Here is a 19,616-nt window from a genome sequence, read left to right on the forward strand (position 1 = left end):
GATGTTTCTTGGTTCAACTGGTGCCTTGCATTGGTGCCTGATACTTGTTGGTGTTGACAATTCTGCTGGTTCCCAAACGCAGCATGTAAAGAGCCCTTCAGTGAAAAACACCAACATGGATGTTTTTTATTTTATTTTTTTTGGCAGGATTTCTTTTCAACCAATCTCTTTTATTTTAATATCTCTGCTCAGATCAACAAGAACTGTCAAGGATCTTTTTTCAAAATATGTTAAGTCATAGATAAGTCAAGGTAGACCATTAGGGTAATCACCTCCAAAACCTTTAATGTTTATTCCTGTGAATAATTATTCAAGCCGATGACACATCAGTGGGAACAGCAATGCTCCTGACAAGCTACAGCGATGTGTCATCGCCATAAGTTGTGAAGCACACTGTGACAAAGTAATACAGATGCTGCTGTCAAAGCTCCACATGAAAACTACCTTTTGGTGCACAATATCCAGCCTGTCCAATATCCAACTACTTTTTTTTTGTTTTCCTTTTTTTTTAGACAAGTGTAGAATCAAAACCCTGATATAAAGCAGAAGCCACTCAATGTGGAATGTAAATTCTGGAGTTTTGAGCCCTGCCAACTTTGTTGATCCCAGGTCATGACAGAAACACGAACATTTTCTGTTGGCGACTGCCAGTTGTGGAAAATATTCCTCAGAGCTGTGCATGATATCAGACCTAAATTGTTTTAAACATCAAGTAAGGCCCGATTCAAGGAAGCCCCACTATAGGGTGCTGGTAGAATATCAAGTGGGGCAAGTCTTGGTGTAATGAGGGTTTGGGGTATCAAATCCCTCAGAGCCCCTAAAATGCCTAGAAGACCATGCTGTCATCATTTCAGTTCATCTATTCATATATCTATCCTTTTCTTTGATCTATTTGACATATCTCTTCAATTTTATATTGAATACTCTTTGAATTATTTAATCAATGTTCATCTGTATTTGCATGTATTTAATTACCCTTTATTTCGTTTTTGTTGTCTTTTCTTTTTTATCCTGAAGCCCTTTGATTCTTGATGGTGTTGTAAAGTTCTACATGATTACAGTTAATTCATTCTACTGTTACAAAGGTTTGGTTTTAGTGGAAGAAGATTTATTTTAAATGTTTTTCCACAACTCTCGAGGGTGGGGGATAAATTGTATAATGCAGTGGACAAGAAGGATATTTAAGATTCAAAGACTGAATGTATTAAAGTTGGGCTTCCTTTAGTCTTTTTTAAGCAAAGTTATCCTGGACTAATGGATTTTGGAGAACCGTTTATCTTTAAAAAATAGATTTTAGTGACATTTACAGCAAGTTATTTAGCACATGCTTTTACTGAGTCATCTTGAAAAAGGTGCACAAACCCGGGCATATGCATTAAAGACCCACTCTGATGACAGTTGTCTTTTTAGTGTATTTAAGATGTTATTGTGGCACTTTACTGATGACGAAGTTTGGGACTAGTTAACATTTTTAGAGCTGTGTTTTAGGGTCTGTTGTCTTATTTTCTTAGATTTATGGTTGTGGAAATTGAGTAACTCTATAATATTTTATTTCTGACAGATGATTTAACCTTTTTTGCAATGATCAAACCCAATATTTACCATCAAATTGGTTTTATTTGGACTTTAGTTGCCTTTGGTGGGTTGGGTTAAGCTGCATGGTCGCTCCACCATCAGTGTGTAAAAGGGAAGATGTATTAAAAAAAGCTCCATGGAAGTACAGACCATCTGGGCCCTTGGCCACATTTTGGAGTTTGCTTGGAGTATCAATCAAAAATGTAACATTTGGTCTGGACTTGGGGAAAATAAACATGAGAGAGCATTATAGCATCATGGATGGTGGTAACTGCTGTTTCTGCAGCAACTGAATGTGTTCCTCAGAGGAACCGTCCGTAAGAGAATGGGTCTTAGCTCAGCAAACACGGTGCACACTCTGCAGCTAGACATGAGTACTCATTGGAGGTCAATGAGCAGTGGAGTGACATGTTTCCTTTCTGGTTGATAAAACCCACTAAAGTTGGGTCAAATGCTTGGAAGTGAACTCAATCTGACATCTGCTATATTTTTCTAACATTATGAAATGGAACATGACACAATACCTTAACACAATACCCAGGTTTTGTGCAAACATGCGTCAAATTTGTTTTGCTCATGTGACTCATGACAGGAACAATGACAGTGACTTCAAGATCACCGCTGTCGGTGCTTTTTTTTCTCTCGTCCGCTGCAAGGTTGGGTCTAAAACAAGGATAGCAGAGTTTCTGCAGATTGCATCTGCATTCTCGGTGACCTGTAAGCCTCACACACATCTTCTCTTTCTGCTTTGTTGCTTTTACCTGCTTCTCTGTTCCCCTCAGCTCCTGACAGATTAATCTCCCTTTTACATATTTGCGTCTCTTTTTGTTCGACCTCATTATTCGCCTTAAGTTTATCTCTGCCTGCGTCTGCCTCCTCTTGGCTGACAGGCAACAGCAGAGATAGCTCAGTGCTTGCTTGTAAATAATAAGTGCTGCATGACAGGTGCAGTGCTGGAGTGTTGTAGCGCATTGTGTGTACAAGCCTATGTACCGGAAACTGTCTGCTGGATGTTGTTTGATAGTCTTATAAAGGGTAGCTGCTGCACTTTATTCACGTTGCATTTTGGCCAGCAATCTTAGTCACACATTAAAGCCACTACTACATGGATCCACACATGCAAATTGCTGTGTGAGGGTTTGTGTGCATTATGATTGCCTACACAAATAACGTGCTTTCAGATTTTGGTCTGCTCATATTTTACATACCATGTTCTGTACTCGAGTGGGATGTATTCGCCCTGCAAGTTCAGTGACCTGCTGTATAGAAAGCACTTCTAGTTGAAGATTTTGGTTGTAATGACAGTTTAAATCCATGTTTTCTGTAAATTTGGGAGCTTTTTCATCTTTTAACCATTAGTCGGATGAAACTATTGGTTTCATCTTGTTTTTTGCATGTATGAGATGAAAAAAGGATAAAAGGTCGTTTGGAAAAGTTTAAAAGCTGCAGGTGAGCAGTGGTTAATTCAGAAACTTTGAATATCTTTAGGTAACTTTTAAACTATTTAAAATACGAAATCACAAAAAGCCTCAGATAAGAAAAGTGTGATCAATAGCTTGATTTCCATATTTAAATTGAAAAAAAAAAAAACTTTAAGGTTTTTATGCTTTTAAGGTGGTGCCACATTCCTGGAGTCCTGGATAAATGGTACATTGTAAATTAGTGACATAAAGCTTAAAGAGAGTAATAATGATTGGAGCATTTTGTAAGCAATAAAAGCGAGGTTGGCCATCCACAGCCATGAGCTCTACTAGTTTTTGGCTTTTCATTTTCATCTATTACTGAACAGAAAATTAAACAAAACCCTCCCCCCTGATGATACACTCATTCCAGAATCTTGGGTAAAAAAAATGCTGGAGTGCAAACGCAAAACTGTACATGTATGCACAGGAATAATGTTTGCAAATTTCTGTGTTTTTAAATTTTTTCTTGCTTTAGTAATATATATATATATATTTATAAGGTTCTATTGGTTATATAGTTTAACATGTATGACTCAGCCTTTTTTTTAAATTCATGTTATTTATGTCAGGTTTGTTTGTGTTAACCTCTTTTTCCATGTCTCTAGGATAAAGTGAACCCCCTCAATGTGACTCCACCCATTCAGGCAGTAGACCAGGACAGAAATATACAACCTCCGTCTGACAGGCCGGGAATCCTATACTCCATCCTTATAGGTTAGATTTTTTTTTCCTGCTCTCCTGAAATAATAAAACCTTTTATTCTGCATCCTGAACATGTTAATTATTTTGTTGTTTGAATGACTTTTGCCTGTTTCAATAATTATTAACAAAAAATTCAAATATATTGGTGCCACGTTATATATTAAATAAAGTAATAAGGTAATAAAATTTTAGGAATTGCTGCTTGTAAAATTACAAATTTTTTCTCGTGATTGCACCACTTTATTTTCATAAAATGATGTAAAATACTGACTTTTTTCACTAGTTTTGAGTTTTTTTTCCGTAAAATTACAACTATTTTCTTAAAATTTTACGAATTTGATTTTGTAAAATGTTGACTTTTTTCTCGTATTATAAGACTTAATTTCTGTAAAAATGTTTTTTACATAATTTTACGAGTTCTTTTTCCCAAAATAACGACTTTGTTCTCATTCTTTTGTGGCTTTATTCTCATATAATAATTCTTTTTTTTTACCTTTATGGTGGTCCTACCACTGCATTGTAAAATAAAATGGACAACAATTTAGTTTTTCGAAATGGAATACCACAGTTTTTAAAGCAAACATTTCCTTAATTACTTTTTACAAAAATACTCTGTCTAAAATCATTGGCTTAGTCAATAATTAAGAACAAAGCAAAAATGAATCCAATGGTATCAATGGGCAGAGGTAGGAATGTGGATACATTACAAAACACAACCTTGGCAATTAGTGAAAAATATCATTTGGGTGTGTCCTTGGTCACGAAGGACAAATAATAAAGTTATGATTATACCAACATTTTCCAATAAATCGTTGTACATGTGGAAGTTCACTGGCAGCGCTTTAGACTAGTAGGATATTTCAGCTCGTACCTGGGCCGGTGCCACTTTCACAATACCCCCGTCAAAAGCCATTACAATTATTAGATGTTGATCACAATCTTTGTTTACCATAGTTGAGACTGGCTGTTGTGTCTTTTGGCCCTGATGTCGACAACACAGCAGCAATTATCCTTCTCATGCGAACACACCTGTCAAAAGGAATTTGCTGAAACACTGGATTGTGACACAGAAACAACATGTAGTGATTTGACTTTCAGTAAATGTGATACCATCCCTGACACTCTTCCTATCATTCTGGGATCTTTACTGCAGATTAAAAACAAATGTATGCTCCACTTGTACAACTCAAGAAGTTTTAAAATAGTTGGTTCCATTGAAATTTAAATACAAGATTTAAAATGGGTAGTTTAAAATCCACCTCATCAGACTCATTAACATTTCATTGAAACCAGGTTACAGAGACTCTGTACAGGCTCTTGGTAATGCATTGACATTAATGACAGGATGTACCACAACTAACTTAAGTGAAATAGGATCAAAACTGAGGTTATTGTCTTTTGGGCGAAAGAGTAATGCTGTGTTCACACAATCCTCTTCAACCACTTTTAATAAAAAGTCTATGCAGATGTGCAAAAAACAAAATTCAAAATTCTTAGGTTCATGCGTAGCTATGTCGGTTTTTATGACAAAACACGCGTCCGTTGAACATTGGAAGTTAGGCACATTCTTGAACACATGTGACATGCCTGGTGTGAAAGTGACAAAACGGTTGGAAGCCGCTTTATCTGGATGTCGCTCTAAACCAACCAGGCCAAAAACTCTGGTATAGTGATGGACAGAGACCCAAATTTTGATAAACACATCAAGGTGGTCACAAAATCCGCCTACCACCATCTTAGAAATATTTCAAGGAATAAATCTGATGTCTAGGCAGGAAAAGTGGTTCATGCTTTTATCTTTAGTTGACTTGACTCCTGTAAGACCAAAAAAATCAATCAGGAAACTGCAGCTTATTCAGAACTCATATGCTCGGGTTCTTGTAAGAACCAAAAAAGTAAAACTACATCAGTCCAGTTCTGAGGTCTATACATTGGCTTCACGTCTTCCAGAGGATAGGCTTTAAAGTTCTGCTCCTGGTTTAAAAAGCTATGAAAGGTTTATCACCAAAAACAAAGATTTCTCAATGTATGTTAACAATGATACTAACATCGACTTTAAATTATGAGAGTGGGGCAAAGCTTTTTGCTGGGGGTGCAGGTGCCCCCCCCTTGGCTCCCCTGTAGCTCGGCTCCTGTCTTAAACCTTCAGTTTATTTAAATTTAAGTTAAAAGCCCAACTTTTCTCACTGCATTGATTGGTTTTTATTCAGAAGTGTTCACTCACTCGGTTTCCTTAAGCTTACTATTAATTTGGTTCTTTTTATTTTAACGATCACTCCTTTAATATTTCTTTTATTTTTTTTACGTATTCTGAATTGTCTTTCTACACAAAATGTGCCGTACAAATAAACTTGCCCTATTGGTTAGCCAAACTTTCCGTAGTTTGTCAAAAATACACGGAGAAAAATATCATTTAATTGGTTAAATTACACACTTTGTAATAACTCCATTTCTTCACATTTACTTCATTTAATTAGATTTTTTTGCATTTATGACTCATCCTTCTTACACATCACACAACGCTGACAGGCTGACAGGCTACTGTTGAAGACGAACTCCCCCGGGATTTTGAAAAATTAATCTAAAGTGTGTGCCGATAACTGATGGTTATGGGTAACGACCAAAGGGTCTGCACGTAAAGAGTCGAGAGTTAGAGCGAGCTGCACAACACGCTGGCTGTGTGTCTGTCCTCTGAAAAAAAAAAAATGCTGCTCTTCAAATCAATGCTTGCTGTAAAGCAGTAACACACACACATGTGCAGGAAAGTGCACACTTAAGATGTGGGATTGTGGCTGTGTTGCTGCTCCTCTCTGCAGAACTTGATTTCCCCACTGAACAATGCAGCATTTCAAAGCCCCCACATACAGTAAGAATGTGGGTGGATGGTGGTGGTGGTGGGGGGGGGGGGTCGGGCGTCCATCTCCATCTGTAGAAGATGAGAGAGCAGGGAGCATTAGTCCCGCCTTCCCCTCTCCCCTTACGTCTGTACTTTGTAAGGACAACCAACAAAGATATATTGATTCTTAAAGCAATTACTGATGTGTTTTTTTTTTCTTTCTCTTTCTATGTTGCACTCTTCTTGCTATTGGTTGTTTCCCATCTTTCAGGAAAACCAGGTTCTTATGCGGAGTACTTCAGCCTGAACAGAACCTCAGCAGAACTGCTGCTGCTGAAACCCATTGACAGAGAACTTTATCGCAGGTTTGACCTGGTCATCAAGGTGAGAAGTTCATAAAAGAACAAACCCATTTAAAGAGTTTATATAATAGATATTTCCCAAAAAATGTCACATTTTAGTAACGTTTAGTCATAAAAATGGTACAATTCTGTGTTTTCTTTTCCGTTTTATTGGGGGAATTGGAATTATGCCACCAGACACAAAAGGTTCTGCTCTGATGAAAATGAAAATGGAATTTCGGCTGGAGTTGAGGATGCATTTGGCGGTTTGCCTTAGAGAATATATCATTTGTAAAATCCTTACAAGATTATTAAGGAAAAAAAAAGACTAAACACAAAACCAGCTTACAAAAATCTGGTGTTTTCCTCCTATTTGTCTTCCTTTCTTGTCTTACAAATTTAAATTTCATTTAATGAGACTGAAAGACCCACTCCGGGTAATCTTTTAAGTTATTTGAAGAGCGTACCCAGTGGTCTTTTAATCATTATTAAGACGTTTTTAGCCAAAAAAAAAAAAAAACCTTTGTTGTTTTCTAGGACATGGACTGACTCTGAATTACTTCCCTACACCTTTGGCTTCTCGAAATCCCTACATTTATCCTTCCAAGCAGAGCAGAGACATATGGAGAAAATTGTGTCTTCAAATTTGGATGTTACTATATCTTGCTTGTATAACTTTAAAATGTCACGTCAAAATACAGTACATTTAAATGTAAACATCTGTGTTTCAGAGCACACCCACATAAATAAATATGTTTCTCATCGGCGCCACAAACGCAACGTGTTTCACCCTACTGGGGGAGGAATAGGCGCTTTTCAGACGACTTAGACGAGGAAAATGTATTCTCTGCAATATAAGGCGCACTTAAAAGGCCTGATCTAGTCATGTACAAGTGGATACATCAGGATGGGCAGGATAAAGCAGGAAAATTCTCCCGATTTGCCACAATTTGAATAAAGAGAAACTCAGAAAAGCAATTTTAAGCTCCATCATCACTAAAATGCCTGGTAAAAACACCAAAAATACAATTTCATGATTGTAGGTTTTTAAAGGAACACAAACAATGTGTTTTTTTTGCGTGTATGCACTCTTTGAATGTAAAAAAGAAAATAGTTCTCTGAGTTTAAAGTATATTACATTGCTAATGCATCCGTCCACCCACAACTTCACTGATCGCTCCATAACAGCGACTGCAGCCACTAGAAATCCCTGCATGGGTCAAATGTGAGTTTTGCTCTTAATTGGCTGTTTTGTGCAGATGGCCTGTGGGTCATTTTATGGCGAGGGAAATGTTTATTACACACATAAAGTGTGAGAATGAAATCATTGTAATGGACATGGTAATTCAATGTTACTAATCTGCAATAGAGAGCCAAAAAAACCCCTGTAGGGTCAGAAATGTTGAAGTTTCTGTTAAGTAAACAGCACTGTGGTTAGAAAAAGGATTTAAAGTATTAAAATTATAAAACATGTCTAATGAAGAAAACTTAATGAAATCTGAAGTTTATTATGTGATATGTTGATTTTCTGTCTCAAAACTGTAGTATTGTCTGATCTTGGAAGCACAGCGGTGTCGGGTTGTAACAGAGCGAAACATTTTGTGGCGGGTCAAAGATTTACATCAGAACAGATCAATCGCATTCTTCTCCTTCCTTGTAGGCAGAGCAAGACAACGGCCACCCCTTGCCAGCTTTTGCCAATCTCCAAATTGAAGTTCTGGATAAAAACAATCAGGCGCCCTACTTCCTGGAGACCAGTTACCATGGATACATCAGTGAAGCATCACCTGTAGGAACCACAATAGCAAGTAACTCAAGCCTGTCGGCTCCTCTTGTCATCATAGGTCTGGATAATGATGTAGAGGAGGTAAGAATGGGGATTCAACACTATTGCTTGGGCCAATGTGCTTTCTTTAAAAATTTGTTTATGTATTTGTTTACACATCTGACTAAAAATCAGATGCCTGTAGGTACCTTATAAATTCTGCAAACTTTTCCTAGTCTTCACATAGAAAAACGATTTAAAAAAAAGTATTTTAGACCCTTTTCTGCTTCTTGAACAGTTTAATGCTTCGGCAAAATTGTTCTTCTCCAAATCTTTCTTCAGCATGATAGTGCCTTTGAAAGGAGCTCATTGAAGTAAAATGGCCAATCAAATGTCTCCGGTGTCTTCTTTCTAGTGGTTCTTAAAGAAATCTGGCCTATTTCAGTCTATTTTCAGTAAATGTTTGAATCATTGTTTTTCTTGTCAATGATAATGTTCAATGTTAAGTACAAACTTTTACAAACAAAGACAGGCACCTCAAAACTCTAACTTTTTAAAGCATTCCCAGTGATCTTTTAATCATGAATTTGCTGGTGTTGGCCAAAATTTTAAAAGAAACGTGTGTTGTGTTCTAGCACATAGTTTCTGCAGAGCGGCAGTAGTTCATTATAAATTCACATCAGTGTTGTGGATGGTAGAGAAATGCAAATTTAAACTTAATTTTCTTTAAACATGTCCTCCATTATCAGAAAAATGCCACAAGAACACAAAAGCGAACACAAAAACATTTTTCTATCAGAGTGGGTCTTTTGTTTTGAAAATATTTTACTTACTAAAAGATTTTATTTTAAAAATCTTTAAAAAGATTTTTTTTAAATGACTTTCTTTCAATTTGCCGAATACAAGTGGAAATCAACCAACACTCAGATGTTTCCTTTAATATTTCCCCTAAATGGACAAAACTTCTCTTTCAGTTTAATCACAATATTAAAAAACATTTGTTTTTCATATAACTTTTACTGTAATCTTTAATGAAAGATATGTCACAAATGTGAAAAAAACATGCTACATTTTTCTAATCACTGATTAAAATGGTTAAATATAGTGCAGCAAAAATGCATCTTTTATTTATTTATTTTTAATCCCTAATTACTGAAAGAGATGCATCACATTTTTGTGACAAACATCATTTTATTTCTGTCTCTTGATGAAAATAAACTAGATTTAGCAGCGTTTAAACACACCTAAGAGCAAAAGGCTCTCATCCCGTCAAAGTGGTGCTTTTTTGCTTCAGTGAATCTCAGCGTTGTGCCTGGTTTGCAGTGTTTGAAGTGCCCCCTCTAATGTCCCTGTGGATCTGCTAGTAAAACCATTTTCCTCCTAAATTACCTCTCAGCAATAATTCAAGAATTTACGGCGCTGCAGCATTGTTATCGCTGATGCATTTCTCTGTGCTGAGTTTGTTTAAGATGAAGCGAAGACATTTTGACAAAACAAGCTTTGGTTCGTTGCTTGCTAAAAGTGTCCTCGCTGCAGGGAACCGGCTCAGAGAGGAGAACGTCTGAGCGAGCCAGTGCGCTTTATGGCAGATGAAATACATGGAGTTGTTTTTGAAATTGCTAACCCCGATCTCTCCTGCAGTATGGACAGTAATGATTAGTCCTAATAAGGTTCACGCATCGTCCCTCAGTTTTATTTATGCATGTGTGTGCCAGTGCGACTCTTTGTGTTTACAGCTTGTGTGTGTTTGTGTGCGCTCCTGATTATTTACGACTCAATATCCACACCGGCTACATCGACAATATTATCAGCCCCCTTACCCTGCTGAGGCAGCCTTATCTGGAATGAGAGGAGCTTTCTCTCACACACAAGACAAGCACACACACACACCCACAGAAGAGATGACTGTGTAGGTAATGTCAGAGGATGTCTAGGATGAGGATTGCCTCTCAATCACTGAGTGTGACACACACGAATCTTTTCACAAGATTTTAAAACAATAAAAACGACTTTGTACGTTTTTCTTAGTGGTGATGGAAATACTTTCCTAGCATCTCATCTTTTGGTTTGTTTTTTGTTGGTTTGCATAAAATGAAAATATTTCTTCTCAACAGACACGAGATCCTCAGCTCCAGTTCTCTCTGGACAGTTACTCTGATGTTTTCTCTGTGTCCGCCTCTGGAATCAGAAGATATCTGACGCTGGTGCAGCCTGTTGACAGAGAGACACAGGACTCCTACACATTCACGGTACCAAAACTTCACTATTACAACAGAAAAAAATCACATAAGAGGTAAACTGAGTTCTGGAAAGCGTTCAATGATAAGCATTTCCTTCAAATAGCCTGTCAGGACTGGGATTAGAAAAAAAGAGTGCGCAACGAAAGAAAAAATGGCAAAAGGAGGAGAAAAAAGGGAAAAGAGAGCATGACTTTTTTTTGGACTTGCCACTTAACCCGCCATTAGGAGTTAGAAAGGAGAAAAAAGGGGGGGGAAATGGAGATCAACTGAAAGAAGAGAAGTTCTCTAAAAAGCTTCAACACTGCTTTGAGTGAGAGATGAACGTTTAAATTCAAGTCTACAAAATGTCTGTGACTGTTATTCCATAAATATTAGGTTTATTTTTGTATTATATTAACAGCTGGGCGCCCTCAGTGTTGAACTCAGTAATTAAAATCCTCCAGGTTTAAGCAGTTTTCTAGCTCATCTGGTTTGTTTAATTATGCACATATAGCCCTGTGGGTATCTGTATTTATTTATTTTTTCCTAAGGAAAAATCAATGTTGGAATATTTCCTATGATGCCAAGATCAATCTAAACGCATAGATGTATGAATATTAGAAGACAATTCAGACATAAATGGAATCTGACCGCTTGGTCCCAAAGGCTAACATAACTGTTGAACACAGGCAATCTTTAAAAACATTTCCTGAAAGTATTTCTATCAATGTCATAGATAAAAAAAAAAAAAAAAAAATGAAGAAAAAAAATTGTGATTTCGTCACATATTCTTGTTAAAATCAGTTCAGCTTTTGTCCAATGTCATTAATAGCCTTATAGAAGAGATTCAAAAGAAGGAAATAGTAAATAGAAATGAATTTTTCTGAGTTAAAGGCCAACTGGATCCAAGATGTTGCATCTTGCTGGTTTGGACTTTTGTATTTCCTGAAATGCTTTTATATGATAGACTGGTGATTTTGTACATCGCCTAATAGATTCTGCTTCAAGAAGAGAACTCCTTAATTTGACAGGCATGTAGAAATGTAAGTAAAATTTATTTATAGAGCACTCCTCCCAGAAAAAAGGTCAAAACTTCTATATGTTGACTGGAGTTGCAATGTCCATGTCAAGTCAATAAAGAAAACAAGAGTTTTGTTGTAATAAAATAATAGATTCCAGCCTCCCTGCCAACCCAAAAAAGAAATACATATTTATAAAAATTCTGTTAAAGCAGAAAGGTTTTAGTTTGTGTGTAAAGATTGACTTTTTACCATTAAAAGCAGTGGGCAATTTCTCTTTTTTTGCAACCTGCCTTGAGTGGTATCTTGAGGAATTGCAACATTTGACTTTAAATCTGTTAACAGAAAGTTGTTAAAACCAGAATTTCACAAGAGTTCCATGCTAGAATATCTAGAACTACTGCAAAAAAAAAAAAAAAAAAAACGTAAACAAATAACTCCAGTTTGGTGAGTAACTGCCGGCCCAACAATCAGGCTTATCTCAAAGGTTCTCCATCAATAACTAAGCCACATGTTTGCAATTCACTTACACAACTTTTGACTAAATTGTAGCCAATTATGTTTGTCTATAACTAATTTTTGTGTGTGCTACAACCATTGATTCCATGTTAGAACTGGACTGAGTGGCCCCTCCCCTCTGGCATTCCAAACAGGCTCCTAAAGCCAAAATCCCATAGACTTCTCTTCAGAAATGAACAGCATTACTTGGTCATTATGTTGGCTGAATAACCTCTTTTTTTTTCCACATATTCTTGATAAAAATATTTTAGGATAATATTTCTTAATTGCAAGTTATTCAAGTTATAAACTGACCAATCAGATGCCTTAATAACGAATGCGGTCTCATGTCGAATGTTCCAAATGTTGGTTTGACAGATTTTCTGCAGCCTGCTTTCAAGTGGTAGGGGTGCAGACTTCTAACAAGCTCACTCCTAATTGGCTAGAGTGGTTGCCATAGAAATATTGGCCGAATCCGGATTTGTCCTGCCCCTACATTTATCCCTCCAAATGGAGAAATGTAGAAATATAGTGTCTTCAAATTTGAACGGTACTACCACTCGATGATGTCATCAAAAAAAAGGCCGATGAGCTATGTTAGCGCGTAGCTGCCAGCACTTTTATAACTTTAAAAAGTCATGCAAAAATAAAAACTCAGTGCTTTTATCTAATTGTAAGCTCCTGTGCTTCAGTAACGCGGGTCACCTGATTGGCGGAGGGATGGACAGCCCTAAGTTCCTGCTGCTTCCCCTTTAAAAAAACAAGTTTGGACTCCACAATAGCTCCAAATGCCCCTACAATTGGAACAATGGGGAGGAGCCAGAGGGCATAGGGGAGGAATTTGGATTCATGGACCAATGACTGCTTACTGACACCTGCTGGTTCCAATACAAAAATGGTGACAAAATTGACTTAATTTCGTCAGAGCCGAATGTAAACCTTTTTCTGTGAGTGACATGGCACTCCCTCTCACCAGTTCTCAAGTTTAGTCAATGGCTCCAACAGTTCTAATTTGGTTTAGCCTAACTTTTATGAAGAGTTTGGGAAAATATTTGTCTGAAAGCTGTGATCTTCTTTGGTAAATGATGAGCAAAATGAAACATTAGACCACCATTCAGAGATTTGCTTGGATAGACTGGTGGAATGCTTATCCTATACATCCAGAATAAATTTAATCAAGAGACAGTGAGGCCAATGTGCTTAAATGATGTGAAAGAACAAAGATGTGGGAGCACAAAATCTTAAATGGTCTAGGGAACTAATATTTAATTACAGATTTTTCAAGTTGAAATTATCCTGTTTCAATTTTCCGAAAGGATCAGACTCCCACAGACGCACCCGTTAATTTATTCTTCAAGTTAATGTACCTATGGGAGTTACCTCACTGAGATCGGTATCTTATTAGAGTTTGGACTTTCCCTCTTCGTCTTTTTTTGTTCCCTCTTTGCTTCTCTCCCTTCGTTTTCTGTCTTATTCGAAGTCGTCTGATTCAACAGCATTTTATTGGCACAGCATAGAGAGGCTGCCCTTTGCCAAGCACAGCATCTCAATACATCTGCTTCCCCTTGTGATTTAAAGCGTTGTTGCTTCATACAGCAGTCTGTTATCTGACAGGCCCAGCCTGGCGGCATGTCAGCGAGAGGAGGTGTGCAGTCCAATGTGGAGCCATATATTAGTCCAGAATCTTTATATTTGCCGAATCATTCTAAATGTCATGAAATGCATGTCTCAGTTTGGCCAGAAGTGACTCAAAAGATGGAATTGTTAGAGACATTGACCCGCATCTCCAGGGTGTATCTAATGCACTGAGCGCCCAACCTCCATTACTGAGATTGTAAAGATCACAGCTCTTTATTTCTTCTTTTTTTTCCTCAGAAGGGCTATTATGTGTCTCTGCTCTTCTTCTATTGATTTTTGTTTGGGTTTTTTTTTTTCTGCTGTGCCTCCTTTTCTTGCAGCTTCTGGCATCTGATGGCGTGCAGCAGAGTGCTCCCGTCACAGTCACCGTCTCAGTGCTGGACGCTAACGACAACACTCCAACCTTTTCCAATGTCTCATACACCATCAACCTGTTCACCAACATGATGCCAGGGGAAACTGTGTTACAGGTGCCCACTGAGAAAAGCTCCCACCTTTGATCCCCTTTTGGAATCATTTGCTCAGATTTGTGACCGTTTAAATGCATTTGTCTGCTTTTTTTCTAGCTGACAGCAGTTGATCCTGATGCAGGTCAAAACGGTGAAATCAGCTACAGAATCTTGGCTGGTGGTCTGGGGAAGTTTCATTTAGACAGCAGGTAAATATAATGTGTTAATGCTGTTTATTAGGCTTCTAAAACACTTAAACCAAATTTAGAATTTATGATTGGACACAATTCCAATAAATGTTCATGTAATTTTCCATATTTCCATTCCAAAACCTTTGATCTAAAAAAACTGTTTTCAAATTACTCGTGGTTTAACCAGTGATACTTGCATTCAGGGATGGAGCTAAAGGTGGAAATATGGAAACAACCTCCTCCTTAAAAAAACATGAATAAAGGAAACAAGCACAAAAGCTTATTTTAAAAAAAATCCTAGTGAGAGTAAAGCTGTGTTCACACTGAACGCAATTTGTGCATCAGGGGCGTCCAGTTTCAGTGTTAAGTCAAGGGTACAGATCAGGGGCCTCGTTTATAAACGTTGCGTACGCACAAAAGACGGCGTACGCCACTCTCTATGCAATAATTGATATTTATAAAGGGCAAACTTGACGGGAAAATGTGCGGTCCTTCACGCAAGCTCTGACCCAGGCGTGCGCACAAAAACGGGTGAAATGAGAAACGGCGACGCCGTCGGCAGATGGAAGAAACACGTGAAAGTGAAAATGACAATACTGCCTCTCAGAAATAACATGAAGACTTCACAAAGCAAGTCTTACAATTAACAGCCAACACGAACACCCGTTTGATCGATCAGCAGTGAAACAAATAAAAAAGAATAAAACGAAAATTACAACAAATTCAAATGAACACATATTTGCAAAAAGAAAAGTGAAACATGTTCTTCAATATTGGCATGTTGGGCAATTCATCCTCATAAATAATATAGTTAACAGAACGAAATAATGTACAAAACTGATATTCTCGTTATGTGTCCGTCTGGCGGAGCAGATATAGGTGCGGGCGTGCGGACGGACAGGCGTACTAATTGTCCACTGGGGAAAGTTGTTTTAATATTAAAACATTTCTTCATAAGCCACGGAATTATGGTATTCATGCATATGCCTTTAGTTTGTTTTCTTTTTGATAAAACAATGTATGGCTTATGTCTCAACCATTCAGAAAGCAACAAAAAATTACATTTGCGCGTCGATTATTACCGACATCTGTAGCTTGTCAGATGTAATTAAATGGATGGAAATAAAATGCCCCATCACAATGCGTAATGACGCACAATGGCTGATTTTGCACTCTTAGAAGATGTGGCAAATGGAAGAATTCGGAGTGAACGCATCTTTAGACAGCAAGAAGACTTGCTGGCAAACGAGGACGAGTGGCTTATGAGCCGGTTCCGACTTCCTCGAGCCGTCCTGTTGGACCTCTGCGGGCTTTTTATTTCGGCCGCGGTCCGAGGTTGTGAGGCTACAGCATTTACGGCGTCTGCCGCCGTTTGCCACTCAAGTGCCTTTTTGGTAATAGTAATGCCCACACTCTTTTCTACCTCGCCAACGATAACTTCTACTTCACATTGAGTAAAGTTACGTTGTTTGGATTTCCTCTCTGTGTTTGCCATGATTTAGCAATCCATGAATATTCATTTGTGGGCGTTTCACGGACTCTTTATGGGCAACTATGGGCGTGTCATGAAGCCGCAAAAGCTGCGCTGCATTTAGAATCGGTTGTGATTTATAAAGGGAAAGATGCGTACGATGTGCGTGCGCACGGTTTTATAAATCTGAATATATCTGTGCGTACGCACGTCCTATGTTTTATCCGTACGCCACTTCTGACGCAAATCCTACGCAAAGTTTTATAAATGAGGCCTCAGATCTTGGAAGCGCAATTTGAGCGTCGCTGCATGTCCAGAGTTCATATATTTGAACATTGGTGAGGTCAACGCATTGCATCAACCAATCAGGAACTCAGCTTTAAACATTCTTTTTTTATACTCGATCTTGCGTTTTTGTGGCCCTCGGGGGGATAAAGCTGTTTAAAAAAAAGGATCAGAAACAGATTTTTTTCCAATGTTTATTGATGTAAAGGTTGATACTGAGAAGGGAAAATACTTTTAGTGTGAATAGCTCCTAATGGAATGGTTTCCTGAAGGAAAACTCACGTCTAGTCCAAAAATGTTTAATCTTGATGCACTTTGTGAATGAATCCATTCCATGTGTTTGATTGTACAGCAGTGGGATCATTACAGTGGCTCCAGGAGTCCAGCTGACTGTCGGACAAAGATACGCTTTGACAGTAGAAGCCATGGACAACGGCCCGGCGCCTCACAGACGGTGAGCTTTCACACTTGTTGTCAGACTTCACGTCTTTCCTCATCCCTGCATCATTTTTTTCACAATTTCAAACAAGAAATCAATTTCGATTTAATTTAGTATGATGTGTATGAAATATTTAAAGAGAAAGAAAGTTTGGTTAGGAGTCCAAAAGTGAAAAACGTGTAAGACTCAAAGTAGTCGTGCAGAAAGAAAGTTAATAAAAACGACCCAGATGCCTTTTTCTTGCAAGAAATAAAAAAATTATACTCAGTAATTTAGAAAAAAGACATTTTCATCAAAGGATGGACCTCAAGCACTTGAAATAAAGATGGCAGAGTGCAAAAGAAAGAGCCTCAATTATAGGAATTTTAGTTAACTTCACTTTTTACTTCACTGACTTCAAATTTCTGCCGATCATCCCAGTCAATAGGAGCTGTAATGTTCCACAACTTTATGCAGCTCTCCCTTGGAATTGCAGCCGCTCCTTCTATTTAGTTTTTGGAAACTCTGTCCTCATTGATCTGGCTCCAAACGTCTGGCAGTTAAATTTGAGGTTTTTGCAATCACAAAGCAATATTCTGGAAGTAGAAGCCAGCCGGCCCGGCCATCGAACAGTTCACCCACTGGAACAGCTATTGATGCAGCAGCTTTACTGGGAAGGACTTTGATTTGGACTCCTAAAACACCACAGAGCCGTCTTTGGGAAGCTCCTGACAAACACCTTCGCATGTTTTGCTTTTCATTGATTCCATCCCCTTTAAAAAATAAAAAATACAAAAAGTCTTATGTTAATAACATGAGTGGGGAAAATAAGGACATGGGCATAAGCACGCTTTAATATGATGACACTTGAGTCTACTACTTTTGCCCAGAACAGCTTGGATGGAGGATATTTCAACACTGCAGTGTCCTTTGCACGAAAGAATTAAGCTACTATTCTGCTATTAAAAGGCTCAGAAAAAGAATGAGTGTTTAGCACCATCCATCGGGAATTTCTTTCTTTTTTTTTTTGCACTGTCCTAAAGGTTTAGAGCATCATGCCAGTTTGGCAGAAAAAAATCAGTGTGGATGAGAGAAGACCAAACATTGACAGTTTTAACATGTTTGAGCATTTTTCTGTTACTTTATTGATTGTAGCATCAAAAAGAAAAAAAACACTCAAGGTTGACCCTGAAGGTTCCAAATTTTAATTAAATTTTATTAGAGAAAAATTCTAAAATCTAATGCCCATCCTGGGATTTGATGTAAGCCATTGGGTGTGGAAAATCTTCAGCTTTTATTTCATGGGTTGAACAAAAAAATTGCATGAAAATGTAAAAAACTAAAGCATTTTTTAAACACAATCCCTTCCTTTCATGGGCTCGTAAGTAATTGGACAAATGAAATAACTGAAAACAAAATGGTCTTTACTAATATTTGGTTGAAAAGCCTTTGTTGGCAATGACAGCCTGAAGTCTTGAACTCATGGACATCACCAGATGCTGGGTTTTCTGCTTCTGAATGCTCTGCCAGGCCTTTACTGCAGCGGCTTTCAGTTGCTGTTTGTTTATGGGCCTTTCTGTCTGAAGTTTAGTCTTCAACAAGTGAAATGCAGCTCAATTGGGTTAAGATCAGGTGACTGACTTGGCCATTCAAGAATATTCCACTTCTTTGCTTTAATAAACTCCTGAGTTGCTTTGGCTGTTTGTTTTGGGTCGTTGTCCATCTGGATTATGAAACGCCGCCCAATCAGTTTGGCTGCATTCACCTGGATCTGTGCAGACAGTATGTCTCTGAACACCTCAGAATTCATTGGGCTGCTTCTGTGCTGTGTCCCGTCATCAATAAACACTAGTGTCCCAGTGCCACCAGCAGCCATGCACGCCCAGACCATCACACTGCCTCCACCGTGTTTTACTAATGATGTAGTGTGCTTTGGATCATGAGCTTCTTCATGCCCTTTCCATACTTTTCTCTTGCCATCATTCTGGTAAAGGTTGATTTTGGTTTTATCTGTCCAAAGAATGTTTTTCCAGAACTGTGCTGGCTGTTTTAGATGCTTTTTAGCAAAGTCCAATCTAGCCTTCCTATTCTTGAGGCTTATGAGTGACTTGCATCTTGCAGTGTACCCTCCGGATCTACTATCATGCAGTCTTCTTTTTATGGTAGACTTGGATATTGATATCCTTAAAGTAATATACGTGTGACACCAAAGTACGGCTCAAAATTCTTCAGTCTATTATTTCAAAAGAAGAAAATAGAGTCTGGTGTGCTCTGGTGCGTGGTTTTCGCAGTGAGGCTGCCGAATCAGTGGGACGTGAACTCCTGCAGATTGAGGTGGTTCCAGCGGCTGCTCCACGGACCGCCTGCAGACCCTCCTGTTTTTGACATCTGAAAACAAAACTGAACATGACAAATTGATATCTCTCTCTGCTAGCTCTTTTTGCTAGGGCTATGATCCAGGCTCCAAAGGAACCCTGGCCTTTTTGAAATTTAAGAGAATAACAAAGAACACAAACACTGCATCAAGTTTAAATGACTGTTTGGAAGCCGAAGTTGTATTCAGATTAGAAGAGACTGCTCGTTATGAATAGAACATGAGTGCTATAAAAAAGAAAAGTGTCAAAATAAAAGAACGGAGGGAGCCGGTGTGATTGCATATCGCTTGCAGTAAATCTGATGATGCACGCCGGCCTTTCTACCAGACAAAAAGGCTTTGAGGATTCTTGATGCTTTTTGGCCCCTTTTG

The 19,616-nt window shown here is 38.1% G+C and overlaps 1 protein-coding gene across 9 annotated transcripts in view; it reads left to right on the top strand.

Moving 5' to 3' along the window:
- LOC101164350 (protocadherin-15) overlaps window positions 1–19,616 on the top strand; it is a 231,851-nt gene that overhangs the window by 105,601 nt on the left and 106,634 nt on the right. For all 9 annotated transcript variants that reach the window (XR_013651529.1, XM_020711888.3, XM_078937477.1 and 6 more), the window contains 7 exons: window positions 3,644–3,752; window positions 6,848–6,960; window positions 8,578–8,784; window positions 10,797–10,931; window positions 14,377–14,526; window positions 14,623–14,714; window positions 16,805–16,906. Coding sequence is in view for 8 of the 9 variants with exons in the window: in XM_020711888.3 (XP_020567547.1) it covers window positions 3,644–3,752; window positions 6,848–6,960; window positions 8,578–8,784; window positions 10,797–10,931; window positions 14,377–14,526; window positions 14,623–14,714; window positions 16,805–16,906 (908 nt within the window). In the remaining variant the exon portion in view is untranslated. The remainder of the gene's footprint in view (window positions 1–3,643; window positions 3,753–6,847; window positions 6,961–8,577; window positions 8,785–10,796; window positions 10,932–14,376; window positions 14,527–14,622; window positions 14,715–16,804; window positions 16,907–19,616) is intronic.

Source organism: Oryzias latipes, chromosome 19, assembly GCF_053564925.1.
Source record: "Oryzias latipes strain Hd-rR chromosome 19, Olatipes_Hd-rR_3.1".
Taxonomy (NCBI): domain Eukaryota; kingdom Metazoa; phylum Chordata; class Actinopteri; order Beloniformes; family Adrianichthyidae; genus Oryzias; species Oryzias latipes.